Source organism: Xyrauchen texanus, chromosome 9 (genome assembly GCF_025860055.1).
Source record: "Xyrauchen texanus isolate HMW12.3.18 chromosome 9, RBS_HiC_50CHRs, whole genome shotgun sequence".
Taxonomy (NCBI): domain Eukaryota; kingdom Metazoa; phylum Chordata; class Actinopteri; order Cypriniformes; family Catostomidae; genus Xyrauchen; species Xyrauchen texanus.
This window is the reverse complement of record NC_068284.1, coordinates 33,753,085-33,772,711: the sequence shown is the minus strand read 5'-3', so window position 1 is coordinate 33,772,711 and position 19,627 is coordinate 33,753,085. Positions and strand designations below refer to the sequence as shown.

General features: G+C 38.5%; 1 protein-coding gene across 1 annotated transcript; it reads left to right on the top strand.

Moving 5' to 3' along the window:
* Positions 1-2,095: 2,095 nt before the first annotated feature.
* On the top strand, positions 2,096-18,024 carry LOC127649509 (signal peptide peptidase-like 2B). Its single transcript, XM_052134650.1, has 15 exons — positions 2,096-2,222; positions 5,670-5,783; positions 6,416-6,598; positions 6,686-6,775; positions 6,870-7,009; positions 8,133-8,275; positions 8,366-8,462; positions 8,552-8,668; positions 8,756-8,837; positions 9,597-9,671; positions 10,122-10,184; positions 10,274-10,373; positions 10,634-10,711; positions 15,044-15,276; positions 17,885-18,024. The coding sequence occupies exons 1-14, from the start codon at positions 2,175-2,177 to the stop codon at positions 15,223-15,225; spliced, it is 1,512 nt and encodes a 503-aa protein (XP_051990610.1). The 5' UTR covers positions 2,096-2,174; the 3' UTR covers positions 15,226-15,276; positions 17,885-18,024.
* The last annotated feature ends 1,603 nt before the right edge of the window (positions 18,025-19,627 follow it).

The following is a 19,627-nucleotide window of genomic DNA, read 5'->3' as shown; positions in this document are numbered from 1 at the left end:
GGTGTAATGCTTGCACTGTCGAAGCCTCTGCTTAGTTTCAGCTTTCGTTGTTACTTCATCAAAATTAATTTACATAATGTTTTTTAATTCACACTTTCATGCATTTAAATAATAAATTACTACGTTGCCTTTTGGTTAATTGTGTGAAAAATATTGATTATAAACGCTTTTTAGACGGAAGAGTTTTAAACTCGCTGCACCGCTGTCTCGTCAACTGACGTAATGCGCGTGCACGCGAGGGGCACTCCGATTCTGGTGAGAAGGGTCTGGCTGCAGACTGTGGGCGATTGGAGCTCCACTCTCAAACAGGAAATACGTCACCTCCACTTCGTAAAAGTTTAGTATACTGCTTTGATATTGTGTGTGAAGATTAGGTGAGGTCACGTATATATATATATATATATATATATATATGCGCTCGGTCGCAGACAGTATAAGGCCGCAGTAGAGGTGACGTATATATGCGCTCCGGCGCAGTGGAGGTGACGTATTTCCGCTTTTGAATGGAGCTCCACTCGCCCCGTAGTCTGCAGCCAGCCCCTATTGGTTCTGGCAGGGACTCAAATTTCGGCACAACACCTGTTCCCAACGTTCAACTACAAGAGCCGGTTCTTAGAGCCGACTCGTTCGCGATCGACCCATCACTACAAGCGATTCGTTCACAAGAGACAATTACTGGTCTTTCCTTAATTTTTCTCTCACATTTCATAGTTCTGCAGTTCGTGATCAAAACATTTAGTGATAATAAATTGTCATGGTGAATTATTTTCAAATAGGCTATTTTAATGCTGGATGTGTTTAAACAGCACTGCCGAGCATCCATCTCGCGAATCTCCGCTCTCTTCCCAACAAAACTGACGAACTACATCTCCTCACACATAAAAAAAACACTCCAATCAGTGCAGTCAAAGCAGGCTTCACTTCCTGCATCCTCTTTCGAATTCACTTCCACCACCTGTGTACCATCGGCACTGCTGCCGCCCAGGGATGTGACTTTAGGAGGAACAGCCCAACATTGTCCCCCCCTCACCATTCTAAACCGCACTGTGGCAGCAGTGGAGTCATTCAGGTTCCTGGGCACTACCATCTCACAGGACCTGAAGTGGGAGATACACATCGACTCCATTGTGAAAAAGGCCCAGCAGAGGTTGTACTTCCTTCGCCAGGAAGGTTGTACTTCCATCTGGCCAATGCTTCAGATCTCTGAGCACCAGAACCGTCAGACACAGGAACAGTTTTTTCCCTCAGGCTATCTATCTAATGAACAATTAAATTGCCCCATTGAGCAATAATTATGTGCAATACACAGTTTAATTCTATTTATATTATCCAACATATCCACTTCTGCCATTACTTACATTGCTCTGTACATAATATACTGTATTTTTGTTCTTTATATAACAGATTGTAATAGATTTGCACTATACGTGTGTATGTATGAAGGTGAGTGTATGTACGTATATGTATAATTATTTATTTTTATTCTTTTTGTTTTTAATTACCTATGTCTTGCTGCTGTTTTTGTATTGTTGTACACTGGAAGCTCCTGTCACCAAGACAAATTCCTTGTATGTGTAAGCATACTTGGCAATAAAGCTGATTCTGATAAAGATGCAAAAGAAACTCTTTTGTAACAGCAAGGCCAAAAATATAACCTAATGAACCGCTTGTATTTAAGGAAGGTTGGGAGTATTAAATAAATTCTGTTTTAAGCACAGAGCTTATGCAGCTTTCACTTGTTAAAGGAAAGAAAGACTCCGATACGAAGACCCATTCGTGAGGTGAAATAATCAATTCTGTTTACACGACAAAGTGAACAAATCACTATCTGAGTCTACTCGTTCATCCGAGTCATCTAAAATATTCCTTCAAATTGAAAAAATCACTATCTGAGTCTACTCGTTCATCCGAGTCATCTAAAATATTCCTTCAAAATGAAAAAAATCACTCTCTGAGACTACTCGTTCGTTCGAGTCATATAAAAGATTCGTTCAAAATGAACAAATCACTCTCTGAGTCTACTCGTTCGTTCGAGTCATATAAAAGATTCGTTCAAAATGAACAAATCACTCTCTGAGTCTACTCGTTCGTTCGAGTCATATAAAAGATTCGTTCATGAACGACCCATTACAGCTAGGCAGTCCGGATGGGGGAGACGACAACAATCCGGCATCATGAGATTTTTGTCAAGTCTCCTTTGGGCAGCTCTTTTGATTAAACAGGTAGTAACATTTACACCGACACAGAACAGCTCGTTTTAACGTTGTCGTTTTAACGTTGTCGGTGGAGTCCAGTATGTGCTCGTGCATATTTGGGGCCTCGAGCACTCCTGTTGACAACATTACACTTGTGTAGTCATTACGAGTAAAACAAACAACACTGTTCAAACGAGTGAGATAAGACCACTATTACATTAGAAGGCTTTATACTGAATTACATTTGAGACATCTTATTTAGCACAAAATTAGACGGGACTGTTGTTTGTTTACTTATATATTTGTGAGAGTGAGGCAATGTGTATTTTTCACCATTCACGCCAGTGTCAGAAATGTGCCTAATAGAATATATATTTTCAGGGGCATTTTTCCTTTTTAAGATCGCATATTTTGAGTAATTTATCAATTCATTTAATCTATTGGAACAATTATGGATGTTACTTATAAAATAAAATCGACATCAAAAAGTAGATGTAAAGAATTTACAAGTTCAGCCCTAGGCCTAGAAAACAATACCATAAAATGTACCAAATATTATAAACATCAAGCAAACAAACCTAAGAATTCACTAAAGGAGCATTTTTGCCCCCTTATACAAATATCTGGGACATTTAAGTCACTTTTGGTGGCATTTTTGACCCTGGTTAATTACCATGCACTGTTGGAATTAATTATTGAATTATTCTGAATAAATATTAAAGTTAAAAATAAAATATTATATTATATTATATTTAAGGGATAGTTCACCCAAAAAAAGAAAATTCTCCCATAAGTTACTCACTATCATGGTGTATGAGTTTCTTCTGCTGAACATTAAGACTTGTAGAAAAACATTTCAGCTCTGTTGGTCCTTTTGATACAAATTAACCAGACGTTTCAAGTTCCGAAAATCTCGTAACAGCAGCATAAAAGTAATCCTATGACTCCTGTGGTTAAGTCTATCCTGTCAGAAGTGATATAGGTGTGGGTGAGAAACGGATCAATATTTAAGTATTCTTTTACTATAAGTCTCCACCTTCACTTTTACATTCTGAAAGTAAAAGTGGAGATTTATAATTAGATTAGATTCAACTTTATTGTCATTGTGCTAAAAGTACAGAGCCAATGAAATGCAGTTAACATTTAACCAGAAGTGCAAATAGCAATGTGTGTGTGTGTGTGTGTGTGTGTGTGTGTGTGTGTGTGTGTGTGTGTATATGTATATATATATGTATATATATGTGTATGTGTAAGTATATACAATATGGTTTTTTTTTTTGAGTGCTTTAGTTATGATGTAGAGAAGAAGAGACCAGCTCAATGCAAATGTCTATAATACAGTACAAGATGCAAATGAAGAAGCATAAACTGAAGGTGCATTGTACAGAATGAGGTATAAATATATAAATGTGTAAATATATGTATATGGCCGGTGACCGTAACAGTGCAAGCAGCATCAGGAGCTAGAAGAAATGTGCAAGGGAATGTGTGGAGAAAAAAAAATAATACATATAAATGAATAGAGTACTTGAATACTTTAATAGAACTTTAAGCTCGTCACACGCTCCACTTCGTCCCCATCAATGTAGATGGGAGTGTGTGTGTCCTTTCCTAGTCTGCCGGTAGTCCACAATCAGTTCCTTGGTCTTCTGGGTGTTGAGTGTGAGATTGTTGTTGGCACACCATGCTACCAGGTGCTGTACCTCTTGCCTGTAGGCCGTCTCATCATCGCCGCTGATCAGGCCTACCACCGTGGTGTCATCTGCAAACTTGATTATGGAGTTGGAGCCATGCTCTGGTATGCAGACGAGGGTTAAGAGGGAGTAGAGGATTGGACTCAGTACACAGCCCTGAGGTGCACCAGTGTTCAAAGTGGGAGTGGAGGATTTGTGGTCACTTATCTGTGGTTGCAGACTGTGGTCTGTTAGTGAGAAAGTCCAAGGTCCAGTTGCAGAGGGAGGGGCTGATGCCAAGATCAGTGAGCTTTGAGATCAGCTTGGATGGGATCACAGTATTGAAGGCAGAACTGAAATCAATGAATAGCATCCTGAGACACATGTTATTTTTGTCCAAGTGAGTCAGGGCGGGTGAAGAGCTGAGGCGATAGCATCCTCAGTTGACCTGTTGGGTTTGTAGGCGAACTGATATGGCTCCAGTGTTGGGGGCAGATATGTTTTCAGATGGGAGAGGACCAGCCTCTCAAAACACTTTGCTATGATGGGAGTAAGAGCAACGGGGTGGAAGTAATTGAGGGCCACTGCAGCAACATGCTTTGGTACTGGTACAATGGTGGCTGTTTTGAAGCAGGTTGGGACAATGGCCTGGGCCAAGGACAGGTTGAAAATGTTGGTGAAGACGTCAGCCAGCTGTTCTGCACAGGCCCTGAGCACTCGGATTTATTTGCATACACTCTGCCAAGGGTGGAGCACACATCACTGGAGGAAAAAGTGAGTGGCAGAATATCAGCTGGGAGCTCAGCTTTTATGTGTTGTTCTGTGTTTTTCCACTATCAAAGCGAGCATAAAAGGTGTTCAGTTTGTCTGGGAGGGTGGCATTACTGGTTGTGAGGGGGTGCTGTTCACTGGTTTGTAGTTTGTGAGTTCATGGATGCCTGTCCACATACGTTGGGGGTCATTGTTCATAAAATTGTCCTCAATCTGCAGTTTGTAGTTGTATTTGGCTGCTTTAATTCCCCTCTTCAGATTGGCCCTGGATAAAGTGTAGGCTTCCCGGTCACCAGATCTGAAAGCAGCATCACGTGCCTTCAGTAGGAGTCAGACTTCCTTGTTCATCCAGGGTTTCTGATTGAGGTATGTTTTAATTGTTTTATGGGTGGTTACCATGTCGACACACCTGTTGATGTGTTGCAGAACAGAATTTGCGTAGCTGTTAATGTCGGTGTGGGAGTCCAGGTTGGCCTGAGTAGCAAACACATTCCAGTCTGTGTTCTGGAACTCATGCTGTAGTGAAGAGTCTGCTCCTTCCAGCCACACTTTTACTTTCTTCACTGTGGGTTTCACACGTTTGATGATGGGGGTGTATTTGGGGAATAGGAACAGTGATAAGTGATCGGATAATAAAAAAGGATTGAAATATTGATCTGTTTCTCACCCAAAGTGATTGCATCGGTTCAGAAGACATGTATTAAACCACTGGCGTTGTATGGATTTCTTTACATGCTTTTTGGAGCTTCAAAAGTTCTGGTCACCACTTACTTGCATTTAAAAGGGCATACAGTGCTGAATTCAACTATCCAGATAGGTCACCCAAAAATTGTAATTCTTTCATAATTTACTTTCCTCTTGTTTCAACCCCAAATTATTTTCTTCTTTCCATGGAACACAAAAGAAAACCTTTGCATATAGTAACCTGTCTGTCACCTGTAACTGTCAAGGTTTCCATTCTTGCAGACCAGAATGGAAATGCACTAATCTCGCCTACAGAAACCAGAGCTGTGTCCTCTCTGTTTTACAGGTTTTAGGTGAATATGGCATGGCACATTTCAGTGACTGGGGAAACAAAGGCAAAGATTACTGCATCTTCTTCAACTCCCAGTGGGCTCGACTACCTCAAGACCTCAGTAAAGCAGTTAGTAGCAATTTACATTTGATATAAAGTAAACCTTTCCTGTTTTCTATTTTAGATTTTTTTCCTGTTGCCTTTCAATTGTAACAATTGCATGATAGTGAAGTCTAGCCTCATGTCCAACAAAACCCCCTGCTCTATCTGAAATTTTACTGGACCATCAAGATTGTTCTTTTCTTTTTTTGTGAACTTTCTTTCATCATTTACTTATGTTGTTCCAAACCCATATGACTTTCAGGACACAAAAGGAGATATTAGGCAGAAGGTTCCATCTCAGTCACCATTCACTTGTGGTGTAAAGAAAAATAATTAAATGAAAGTGAATATGACTGAGAGTGTCAGTCTCTAACATTCTGCCTAACATTTCCATTTGTGTTTCACAGAAGAAAGTCAGTCATACAACTTTTGATTGACAGTAAATGTTTAACAAATCTCTTACGTATTTGTCGCCATTTGTAAAGCCGTCTTAGAAATGAAGACAGTTCTAGGTAATGTGCAATTGCAATCCTCCAAAAAAAGTATGAAAATTATGTAATCTCATCCAGGGCAGTAAACAGCAATATACGATTTAGTGCCATGATGCTGCTACTCATACTTCTACAGTATAACTTCCGAACTGGTTGTTTGTTTTTCAGGTGCGGCTGCAGATCTATGATCTCACCACCTCTGTGCTGTGCTCCCCCTCGGATGTACCTGAGGGTGGCTTCCCAAACAGTGTCCTAATGGTGATGAGAGGAAATTGCACTTTCTATGAGAAAGTAAGATTGGCGCAGATCAATGGTGCCAAGGGACTACTGATCGTCAGCAAAGATAGACTTGTAAGACATTTAATTACCACTAACTGAGCCATGATTGTTTGCATGTATTAATGAGTTTTGATGCATTCTGTTTTAAATCATATGCAGACACCGCCCTCGGGCAACAAGTCCCAGTATGAGGAGATAAGCATCCCAGTGGCTCTGCTCGGCTATAAAGACATGCTGGATATCATGAAGGTATAGTTTCACAGAAGGTCACTGGAGCTGTTTCTGTTTAGTCTCATCCCTGTGGAGCTTAGTTATAAAGGCATCTCTCCGTCTTTATTTCCAGATATTTGGAGAGGACAGGCAGGTAGCCATGTATGCACCCAATGAACCAGTGGTAGATTACAACATGGTGATCATCTTCCTGATGGCTGTGGGCACAGTGGCTGTTGGAGGATACTGGGCTGGCAGCAGGGACTTTAAAAAGTGATTACGTTTGTAATATTGTGCCCTTAAAGCGATAGTTAAAAATTCTTTCATCATTTACTCACCCTCAAGTTGTTCCAAACCTGTATGACTTTATCTTTTTTCTGTGGAACACAAAAGGAAATGAAAGTGAGTTGGGATGGATAAAAATATTGATATTGATTTCTTAAATCCAAAGATTGATCTTTCACTATGTGAGTAATCACTCACATGTGTGACCAAATCCCCTGCGATGCGACTTAAAATACCACTGGCTGGTAAATGTTCAGATTTCACTCACCAGTGATTGAGTAATATAGAGGCAAAAAAGTTACTTAAAGTTACTAAAGATACTTTCACTTCGTGTTGAAAGTAAAAGTTTGGTTTGTTTCGCTCTGTGTGTCCAAAAATGAAATCCACGGATCCATTTGTTATTGAATAATGTCTCTTTTAATACTCTTTGATTAAAAACAGTAAAAAATAAAAATGTAATTCTAATCACACATGGATGCACTAAAGAAATCTTACATTTCTTCTCTAGAGCTGGTCTTAAAGAGACAGAACCATTTTAGCATGTGTTCTACATATCAATGTTAAATACTTGTAAATAGAACAAATTCTGAAAGTAAACCATGAACATGTAACAAAAACATATATGCATTTTCAAGACTTTGATGGAATGGACTAAATTTGAACACTATTCAAAAGCTTGAATGTGATCAGATTGATGAAAAACTAATAATGAAATATAATTTAAAATATTTATATTTTCATATTGCACCTAGAAGTTTCCTTTTAAAATTAAGAGCATTTGCTGAGAGAGAATTTATTTCGTATTTAAGCAAAATGGACTTGTATGAATCGATATTGGAATTGAATCGAATCAAGAGCTTGTGAATTGGAATCAAATTGGGAAATCTGTATCAATACCCAGCCTTAGAACAGAGTAAGTCATATGGGTTTTGGAGCAACATAAGCGTGGGGAATTAATGACAGAATTTTCAAACAGGTTGGGAGTTAACCAGGTAAGTAATAAAGCTTGCAGCAAGCAACTTTAAGAAAAGTAATGCAGAATTTAGTCAACTTTACCTACATCTGGGGAAAAACTACAGTAGTTTGACTAATTATCTGTGTTTGTTTGCAGACGTTACATGAAGCACAAAAGAGATGACGGTGCCGAGAAACAAGATGAGGAGACCGTTGATGTCACTCCCATCATGATTTGTGTATTTGTGGTCATGTGCTGCACTATGCTGGTGCTCTTGTATTTCTTCTATGATCACTTGGGTAAATAAAATATTCAAATCTTGCTGTCGTTCAACTGTGTGTTCCTTGGCTGAACTTGATGATTTTCTCTCTCTTGTCCTTCCCCGGCAGTGTATATGTCCATAGCGACATTCTGTTTGGCATCGGCCGTCGGTCTGTACAGCTGTCTTTGGCCTTTTGTACGAAGAATACCCTTCGGGAAATGCAGGTTAGAGATGTGAAGTATAAAGACAAGATTCTTACCTTTTAGAATTGTATTGATGGAAATGCCTTGTGTTCATGTCTGAATTTTGATAGGATACCCGAGAATAACCTGCCGTACTGCCATAAGCGGCCACAGGTGCGCATGCTGCTCCTTTCAGCCTTCTGTATAGGAGTTAGTGTCACCTGGGGAGTTTTCCGCAATGAAGACCAGTAAGCATATTTAAAACCTTTTGCCGCTTATTTGTGTGACCCTTTTAGCAGCATCACAGTATCTTCTGTCAAAATAATGTTCTCTAGGTGGGCGTGGGTGCTTCAAGATGCATTAGGCATCGCATTTTGCCTCTACATGCTGAAAACAATCAGACTGCCCACTTTCAAGGTGAGTGAGAATGCTGCCTGTGGATGCAATTTAAAGGGATAGTGTTCATTTTTGCTCCCAAAAATGAAGTTTCTATCATCATTTACTCACCCTCATGCCATCCCAGATGTGTATGAATTTCTTTCTTCTGCTGACACAAAGAGTTTATGACGAATATTTCAGCTATGTAGTTCCGTACAATGCAAGCGAATGGTGACCAGACTTTTTGAAGCTCCAAAAATCACAAAGGCAGCAAAGTAACCCAAACAATGCCAGTGGTTTAATATATGTCTTCTGAAGTGATGCGATCACTGGGAGAGAAACAGATCCATATTTCAATCCTTTTTTACTAATAAATCTACACTTTTACTTTCAGAACGTGAAAGTGGAGATTTATAGTAAAAAAGGATTTATATATTGACCTGTTTCTCACCCACATCTATCATATCACTTCTGAAGACATGGATTTAACAACTGGAGTCATATGGATTACTTTTATGCTGCCTTAAAGTGATTTTTGGAGCTTGAAAGGTCTGGCCACCATTCAATTGCATTGTATGGACCTACAGAGCTGAAATATTCCTCTAAAAATCTTAATTTGTGTTCAGCAGAAGAAAGTCATATAGGCATGAGGTTGAGTAAAGAGAGAATTTTAATTTTGGGGTAAATTATCCCTTTAATGTTGCATTGATTCTGGTACAGGACATGGTATTCTGGTATTACCAATGACATCCTTCTGTGGAAGTACTGATATTCAATCCACTATTCTTCTCTTCATAGGCCTGCTCTCTACTGCTGGTCATCCTGTTTGTGTATGATGTGTTTTTTGTTTTTATAACGCCACTCTTAACTGAGGTATGAGTCTTTCTCGTTCTTTTTATTTTACGTAGATCAATAAACAATGAATAAGTCTATTCTAATTCAAGTCAACATGAAATTAAAATGGATCTTATTTAATTGTTTAATTTCTTAATTTGGTCTTTTTGTGAACGGTTCATGTTATTACAGACAAAAAAAACTTTATCTTTGTAAACTTTCATTAAAATGTAATAACTTACTCCTTTAAAATGACTATCATTTTTGGCTTGCTTTTAACCCCTCTGCCTCTTACCGCCACCTGTCATATAGAGACTTTTCACGGTCCAGTCAATTCTCAATTGATCAAATCAAGTTCTGCTCTCTATCTCTTCTCATTGAATCCTGTTTAGCTAAGAAATACGTCACAATACAGAAGTGAGATGGTTTGTGAACGCTGTTTGGTGTTGACTTTAAACATTTGTGTGTGTTTTTATTATATTTGTGCAGAGTGGTGAAAGTATCATGGTAGAGGTGGCAACTGGACCCTCTAATTCCTTTTCACATGAGAAGGTACTTTTCTTTAAATCTGTCTTTTTGAACTGAGAATATTTCAAAATATTTTTACGAGTTTTCACAACTGTGCATTATGTGTTTGTTAGCTTCCAATGGTGCTAAAAGTTCCCCGGTTAAACTCCTCTCCTCTGGTCCTGTGTGACAGGCCCTTCTCTCTACTGGGCTTTGGGGATATCTTGGTACCAGGTAATGTCTCTTGTTGTTGCGTGATGAAAAACAGATTATTTCCAGGGTTTGTGGAAAGAATAGGACAATGTAATTCAGACTCTGCTTGTCCAAATTGAAAATAAAACTTTAATGTTCTCTGGAACAATCGAAGAAACATTGTTGAAATCAGACTTCACCATCATCATCATCATTGTTGTTTTTCCTTCTTCCTGGTCATCTTGTTCTTCATTGTAATATGATATAACAACCATTCCTTCATATTTATTTTATTTTCTCAGGTCTGCTTGTAGCATATTGCCACAGATTTGACATTCTCATGCAGACTTCTCGAATATACTTCCTGGCCTGCACTATTGGTAAGACTTGGACTACCTTTAGATTCAGATATGTGGCTAACATACTCCATAAACTAGATCTGGTTACACTTTACAGTAAGGTTTTGTTTATTAACATTAGTTAATGCATTGGGTATAATGAAGTAACAAGGAATATTTTTTTTTAAAGCATTTATTAGTCTTGGGATTATTGTTCATCGTTACGAATGCAATCTTCAGTTTTATTTTATGTGGTACCTTGCTTTAAAGGGATAGTTCACCCAATAAAGAACATTCTCATAATTTACCCTCATGCCATCTCAGATGACTTTATTTCTTCTGCTGAACACAAACTAAGATTTTTTGAAGAATATCTCGGCTCTGTAGGTCCATAAAAGGCAAGTGCCAAAATTCAGAAGCTAAAAAAGCACAAAGGCAGTATAAATGTAACCCAAACAACTCCAGTGGTTAAATCAATGTCTTCAGAAGTGATATGATATGTGTGGGCAAGGACGGATTAAGAACTGAGAAGCTCATGGGTCGGTACACCATGGAGGCCCCCCATGACGTGTCACGTGACTACGTTCACTTTTATGCTCTACAGGACGCTTGTCAGATTTGGTTGGAATTTTCAAATTGACTGATGAAAAGTTTGGAGCAATGTCTTACACAGCCAGTTATATGTACTTTTTTATTATGAACCGATAAAAAATCACGAGTTATTATTAATAGGTATGTGTTCGGTATTCAAATACCAAAATCACTATTCGTTTATTCTGCACGTGTTTAGAGGTCTTCAACCCGTTCAGAGTCCGACGGTATCTGACAAACCTACAGGTTTTGAGCCAGGTTCGGGTCAGATTTTCAAGTAAGGCTATTTATGGGATGTTCACACGTGCGTCGAGGCCATGCAAACACTCACTGGATGGACATCTTTGATCGTTGTGCCACAACTCGCTGTAAATTTTAAAAGAACTTTAATAATTAAACGCATCTCAAGACACCTGCGTTCTATTTTACAAGTCGTTGTGCAAGACCATCAGATTTTTTAGACACTGTTAACTTAAAAATAATTTCAATAATTATTAATGCATCTGGAAATATCTGTGTTCTGTTTCAACATTTGTTGAGCTGCATCAAACTTTTTCAGCGCTGGTGTCACAAATCGACATTCTGATGAAGTTCAGGTTGCAAAGAGGACTTCATGTGATTGTTACACATGATTCCAGATTGTTTTTCACCTGGCAAAGTTTCAGCACTTTATAATTGGTGAACCAATGTTTTCCCCCCTTTTGCTCTGGTGTGCAGACAATAATTAAACCAGTTAAATGCTGAATCATCATTTATAAATCAAAGCATCCCGAAGAAGTCATTTAATCCATAGCATTCGCTGCCTCATGGAAAGTGAACCTGCCTAGGTAGAATTACCCATATTCAATACATTAAGAATAGGCCTACTATGTTACAGTCAGTGACCGAGATTATTCTTGTTCGACTTTAATGTGACTTTATCATTTGAAGATCTATGTATTATGTTATTTAGGCTCATAGCTCACTGTGCACTTTATTCCCTGCGATCTGAGTTTGTGTTTAACGCATCCATGGCAATAAACGTTCTTTATTCCCAAGTCCTGACTCCTGACAAATAACAGAATAACCGTTTGAAACTCTCACAGTTAACCAAATATTACAAAAGGTTACTATGCACATATTTAGAATATTAAAGCACCTTTCTCTTTATCATTAAACATAAAATGCATGCAGGACTTAAACATTTTAAAGTTCTCTACACTGTTGCATGAATTCTGTCCCTTATTTGAAGTAGTGGTGGCATAGTGGGCTAAAGCGCATAACTGTTAATCAGAAGGTTGCTGGTTCGAGCCCCACAGTCACCACCAGTGTGTCCTTGAGCAAGACACATAACTCCAGGTTGCTCCGGGGGATTGTCCCTGTAATAAGTGCACTTTAAGTCGCTTTGGATAAAAGTGTCTGCCAAATGCATAAATGTAAATGTAAATTTAAACTATCAGCTTTGTACACAGCCAGTGTAAACTTCACCTTTGTGTTTGGAAGCATTTTGTAAATCAGGCGTTGTTCTCTGAAGTCCTTCAAATAAATGTCTTCCCTGAGCACACATTCGAGTGAATGTGCTCGTGATGCTGTCGTCCAGCATGCATTCAGCCATTCAAATGGTATTTCACATAAGGCTGACATTTATGTGGATTTATAATAGGCATCTCAAAATAAATAAATAATTGATTTGGAGCTCTGGGCCCTTTGGGTTTAGATGCCCCTAGGCAACAGCCTAGTCGGCCAAGTGGTTAATTTATCCCTGGATGTGGGTGAGAAATGGAAAAAAAAGTCCTTTTTTACTATCGGTCTCCAATTGCACTTTCAAATTTTGTGCATATCGCCACCTACTGGGCTGGGAGATTTCATTGTTAAAAAGGGACTTGTCTGTTTCTAAACCACACATGGGTTTAACCAAGTGAGTCTTATGTATTACTTTTATGCTGCCTTTATGTGCTTTTTGGAGCTTCAAAATGTTGGTCACCTACAGTGAGGAAAATAAGTATTTGAACACCCTGCTATTTTGCAAGTTCTCCCACTTAGAAAACATGGAGGGGTCTAAAATTGTCATCGTAGGTGCATGTCCACTGTGAGAGACATAATCTAAAAAAAAAAATCCAGAAATCACAATGTATGATTTTTTATCTATTTATTTGTATGATACAGCTGCAAATAAGTATTTGAACACCTGTCTATCAGCTAGAATTCTGACCCTCAAAGACCTGTTAGTCTGCCTTTAAAATGTCCACCTCCACTCCATTTATTATCCTAAATTAGATGCACCTATTTGAGGTCATTAGGTGCATAAAGACACCTGTCCACCCCATACAATCAGTAAGAATCCAACTACTAACATGGCCAAGACCAAAGAGCTGTCCAAAGACACTAGAGACAAAATTGTACACCTCCACAAGGCTGGAAAGGGCTACGGGGAAATTGCCAAGCAGCTTGGTGAAAAAAGGTCCACTGTTGGAACAATCATTAGAAAATGGAAGAAGCTAAACATGACTGTCAATCTCCCTCGGACTGGGGCTCCATGCAAGATCTCACCTCGTGTGGTCTCAATGATCCTAAGAAAGGTGAGAAATCAGCCCAGAACTACATGGGAGGAGCTGGTCAATGACCTGAAAAGAGCTGGGACCACCGTTTCCAAGTTTACTGTTGGTAATACACTAAGACGTCATGGTTTGAAATCATGCATGGCACGGAAGGTTCCCCTGCTTAAACCAGCACATGTCAAGGCCCGTCTTAAGTTTGCCAGTGACCATTTGGATGATCCAGAGGAGTCATGGGAGAAAGTCATGTGGTCAGATGAGACCAAAATAGAACTTTTTGGTCATAATTCCACTAACCGTGTTTGAAGGAAGAAGAATGATGAGTACCATCCCAAGAACACCATCCCTACTGTGAAGCATGGGGGTGGTAGCATCATGCTTTGGGGGTGTTTTTCTGCACATGGGACAGGGCTGACTGCACTGTATTAAGGAGAGGATGACCGGGGCCATGTATTGCGAGATTTTGGGGAACAACCTCCTTCCCTCAGTTAGAGCATTGAAGATGGGTCGAGGCTGGGTCTTCCAACATGACAATGACCCGAAGCACACAGCCAGGATAACCAAGGAGTGGCTCTGTAAGAAGCATATCAAGGTTCTGGCGTGGCCTAGCCAGTCTCCAGACCTATACCCAATAGAGAATCTTTGGAGGGAGCTCAAACTCCGTGTTTCTCAGCGACAGCCCAGAAACCTGACTGATCTAGAGAAGATCTGTGTGGAGGAGTGGGCCAAAATCCCTCCTGCAGTGTGTGCAAACCTGGTGAAAAACTACAGGAAAGGTTTGACCTCTGTAATTGCAAACAAAGGCTACTGTACCAAATATTAACATTGATTTTCTCAGGTGTTCAAATACTTATTTGCAGCTGTATCATACAAATAAATAGTTAAAAAATCATACATTGTGATTTCTGGATTTTTTTTTTAGATTATGTCTCTCACAGTGGACATGCACCTACGATGACAATTTCAGACCCCTCCATGATTTCTAAGTGGGAGAACTTGCAAAATAGCAGGGTGTTCAAATACTTATTTTCCTCACTGTACATTTGCATTGTATGGAACTACAGATCTGATATTCTTCTAAATATCTTTTGTGTGTGTTCTGCAGGAGAAAAAATTGCATGAATTTCATATTTGGGTGAACTATCCCTTTAATTTTATATCTCGCTTTCCAAGTGCATAGTTTGAAAAGAGTAAATAGTGCTTATCATTTAAATATTGTGACCCTGACCAGTGATCTTTCTTTGTTTAGGCTATGGCATCGGCCTGCTCATCACATTTGTGGCTCTGGCTCTGATGGAGATGGGTCAGCCTGCCCTATTATACCTGGTGCCTTGCACGCTCCTCACCAGCCTTGCGGTGGCACTGTGGCGCAAGGAGTTGCCTTTGTTCTGGACAGGAAGTGGATTTGTGGTGAATACCAGTTTGATATGAGTGCCTTCGGTTGGAAAAGTTCTAGGGTTATATACAGTTACTAAACTTACAGTTGAGTAAAACCACCCACGTGTTTTTTTCCCCCCGCTCTTATTTTGCTCTCATTTTTACTGTGGGTGTTTTCTTCTAAAGGATAGGTTCAGTGTTTTCAGCCATAACATAAATTTGAAGGTTCACCCAGAAATGAAAAGTCGCCATTCACTCATTCTCATGCTGTTACAAACAAGTTTGACTTTATTTCTTTCATGGAACACAAAAGCAGTGTGTTGGCTGTAAACTGCCACATCCGGCTTGGCTTTATCCCTCTCCTCAACTGATTAGCCTGATTGGGGGCCGGGCGTGCGCACTCACGGCCCGCCCCGCCCCCACCCCACTCCTCTTCACACATGCAGCAAACATCCAAGAGATATGGGAAAATCTGCTCACAATCTATCTGCTTCCAGCATGGATATAGACCATGTATATGTAGAGGGTTAAGAGAGTGGATATGTGTAAATTCAAAAAGCAGCATTTTCCCCCTCCCAGAACATTTAGACACACGGGATTCACGATTTCAAAAGACTGTCCAGGGTTTTTTATATAGACTTGCCCAAAAATGTAAATATTTTTTTTTTTTGCCAATTTTGACTGATTTAAAACCAAAGTAACGTTTTAATGTCTTACAGACTGTAATACATTTAAGTTAAAACAAATATTTTAGTTGATACACACCAATTCTATCCTTTAGGTCTGGTAAAAAAATCTGTGTGTGCTACAAGAGGGCTTAAGTTTAATTTCCTCAGTTCTTTAGGTAACAGTTGTCATGCTTTTAAACAGATAATCATCCTAGAGATTTGTTGGTCCTTAGTTAATTTATGGTGATTTCCTTTGAGCAGGTCAGAGATGAAAAGGGAAAAAATTGTTTTATTATCAAGTGTTTTTGTCTTGTTTTCCATTTAAAAGTATCTAAAAATCCTTAAAACAAGATTTATTTAATTGAGAAGCAAAATATAAGATATTTAGACTTGCTTTAAGAGAATGTATCTTAAATATAAGTGTATTTTTTCACTTGGTTATACTTCTGCGAGTGCAGTAAAGACAAAATAAACTTGTATTCAAGATCTATTCTCTAAAAGCAAGTATATTTTTTCTTCTGCAGTATAGCTGCTAAAGAAAATGTACGTTGTTTTAAAAGAGTTTTAGATATTTATTTCGGAAAACAAGCCTAAACAAAAACAAATCAAAAACGTATTTTGTTGCAGTGTACAATGGTCTCACCTTTCTGTTCACAAAAAAAAAACTCTTATTAATAAAGCTGCGTATTTGCAATTTTATTCACAATAAGAAACAGTGACACATTTTATGATTCAATAAGTCACCAGTCATCATATTATAATCTAGCTGCATTAAGCGATTCCCTCATACTTTGCAATCGACATCAGATGAAGCTGTTTGGTAAGTTTAGAGTGCATCTGGACTGTGAGCTGTGTAATTCTTCCTCTCCTCAGTCAGGCTGCTCTCGTGCGTCATCATTAGAGTTTAATGTTATCTCATGTTATGTTAAATTAAATCAAACGACTATTCGACAACGAAAATGTTTGTTGACAATTGTTTCAGCCATAATCTGATCCGAGAATGTTGCAAATCACTGCTTTAGATAATTAAACCTCTTTTAAATGGTTCACCAGTAAATAAAAATTCTCTCATTCACTCCCCCTAATGCCATCCCAGATGTATGTGACTTTTTTATTTCTTCTGCTGAACACAAATTAAGATTTTTGGAAGAATATCTCTGCTCTGTTGGTCTTCACAATTGAAGCAAATGGGTACCACAATTTTAAAGCTCCAAAAAGCACAAAGGCAGCATAAAAGTAATCCATTAAACTCCAGTGGTTAAATCTGTATCTTCAGAAGCGACATGGTAAGTGTGGGTGATAAACAGATCAATATTCAAGTCATTGTTTTACGACCAAATTTCACTTTCACATTCTTTTGTTTTTGACCTGAATTTTTTTTTGGCATCATTCTGAGTAAATTCTAGAGACTGTTGTGCATGAAAATCCCAGGAGATCAGCAGTTACAGAAATACTCAGACCAGCCTGTCTGGCACCAACAGTCATGCCACAGTCGAAATCACTGGGATCACATTTCCCCCCCCCCCCCTTTCTGATGGTTGATGTGAACATTAACTGATGCTCATGACCCATATCTGCATGATTTTATGCACTGCACTGCTTCCACACGATTGGCTGATTGGATAATCGCATGGATGATTGTTGGTTTCAGACGGGCTTTTTCTGTAACTGATGATCTTCTGGGATTTTCACACAACAGTTTCTAGAATTAACTCAGAATGATGCCAAAAACAAAAAACATAAAGTGAGTGGCAGTTCTGTGGACAAAAATGTCTTGTTGATGAAAGAGGTCAACAGAGAATTGCCAGACTAGTTCAAACTGACAGTCTACAAACTCTGATAACCGCTCTGTACAATTGTGGTGAAAAAGTGTTTGTGCCATTTTGCTGGCACGAGGGAGGAGCTACACAATATTAGGCAGGTGGTTATAATGTTGTGGCTGATCGGTGTATGTCAGTGTATAATATGAGTATACTTTGTATCATATGCATAGTAATATTAGATTTACTCCTTTATTCATCACATTTCTCTTATTTCTTATTCAGCCTCCTCCTATTGTGATGGAACAAATGATCTGCACCCAAACCCCTGGAGATTCCATAGCTGAACCCCAATCCAATCCAGAACCACAGGACTCCGAAACAACAAATCAGTGTGAGGACCCTCCTCCAATTGACCAAAAGGAAGTTTCACATCTTAAAGATGCAGCTACAATTTAAAGACAAAAGACTGGAAGGATGCTCATTTCTTGTTCATTTTTAAATCCGTCACAGCTGTACAAACATCACAGTGCACTTGCTTTTCAAAGAGGGAAAGTGACAAAATTAGTTTAAAGCCTTTGAAAGTGGGCTTTCTGCTCGACCCGAAGCCATAAAGACCCACACAAACACAACATTGGGCTGTGTGTCATCCAACATTAGCCTACTTTCGTTCATGATGGATGCTATTAAATGAATAATTCACCCAAAGAAAAACAACAGCAAAAAAATCTGTTATTCACTCTAAAGTCGTTTAACATTTATTCTTTTGTGGAACTCAAAGAGATGTTATGCAGAATGTTATCCCCAGTCAAAGATGAACAGGAATTGAACAATATGAGGGCGTGAATTATTACAATTGAAATTTTTGGGTGAACTATCCCTTTAAGAGTGCTTTAAATGGACAGATGTTATCTTCGCAAGGATCTCATTTGTGCGTGTCTGTGTGCATGTTATTGTTTTATCTTTTCTTTTTTTTTAAAGTCCATGTTAAAAATCTCAGAAATAAAACCTAGTGCAGCTATACATTTTCCCGAAATGTCAACATTTTTAAAGACCGCTCACTAAAAGCCCTAATTATTATTTAATGTTAATAATTGGCTACCAGTTTACTTGATTTTTTTAACAAGTGCAATTTACAATGATCATTTCCTGTCCATCCATTTTATAGTAGGAATGTTTGTATTCATGGTACTCATATGATTTAAAGGGACAGTTAACCCCAAAACAAATATTCTGTCATCAACACAAAAGCACAATGTTAGCTATGGACACCTTTCCATTTTTTTTTTTTCATTATTTTCCATACAATAATTGTGAATGAATGAATAGAGACTAAAAATTCTGCCTAACATTTCATTTTGTTTCTATGGAAAAAAGTCAAATGGGTTTGTAACGATATTAAGGCGATTAAATGATGAAAGAATTTCATTTTTGGTTAAACTATCCATTCAAAGTCATGTCTCCCTGTTGTATTATTTATATCTGGGTACACGGTGCTTCGTTATATTTTGCTATGTGGAATAATGTGAACAAGTTAAATATCAAGACATCCTGACCATGTATGAACACTTCTGCAGTCTGAATGTCATGATGTTTTTTTTGTTTTGTTTTTTTATCTTCAGAGATATTAAGCTCTGTTTGTTTAGAGATCAACATATTCTATTAATGTGTTGCAGTGTGATTTTGAAAACTTCATAAAGAGTGCAGATATTAAAGGAATAATGAATTATGATGTGCAGTGTGTTGTGATTAGGGCCTGGAAATGTCAATTACTAGAATGTGACTACAACATTCAGTGTGTTTCAGTTCCAATGTCTATACTGGTTTCATCTGGCTATTGTTATATCGCATTGTTAGAACTCTATGGACCCGCCGATGGAAAAACTTAACGTCCCCGTATACAAGTCAGGCATATGAGGTATCATTTCAAAGCTTAGTATCTGAAACTTTCAGCGATAACGTCAGTAATCTTCTGTATTTATGTCGTAAATTAGCGCCCCCTGGAGGTAATGGGGTAGAAATATTTAT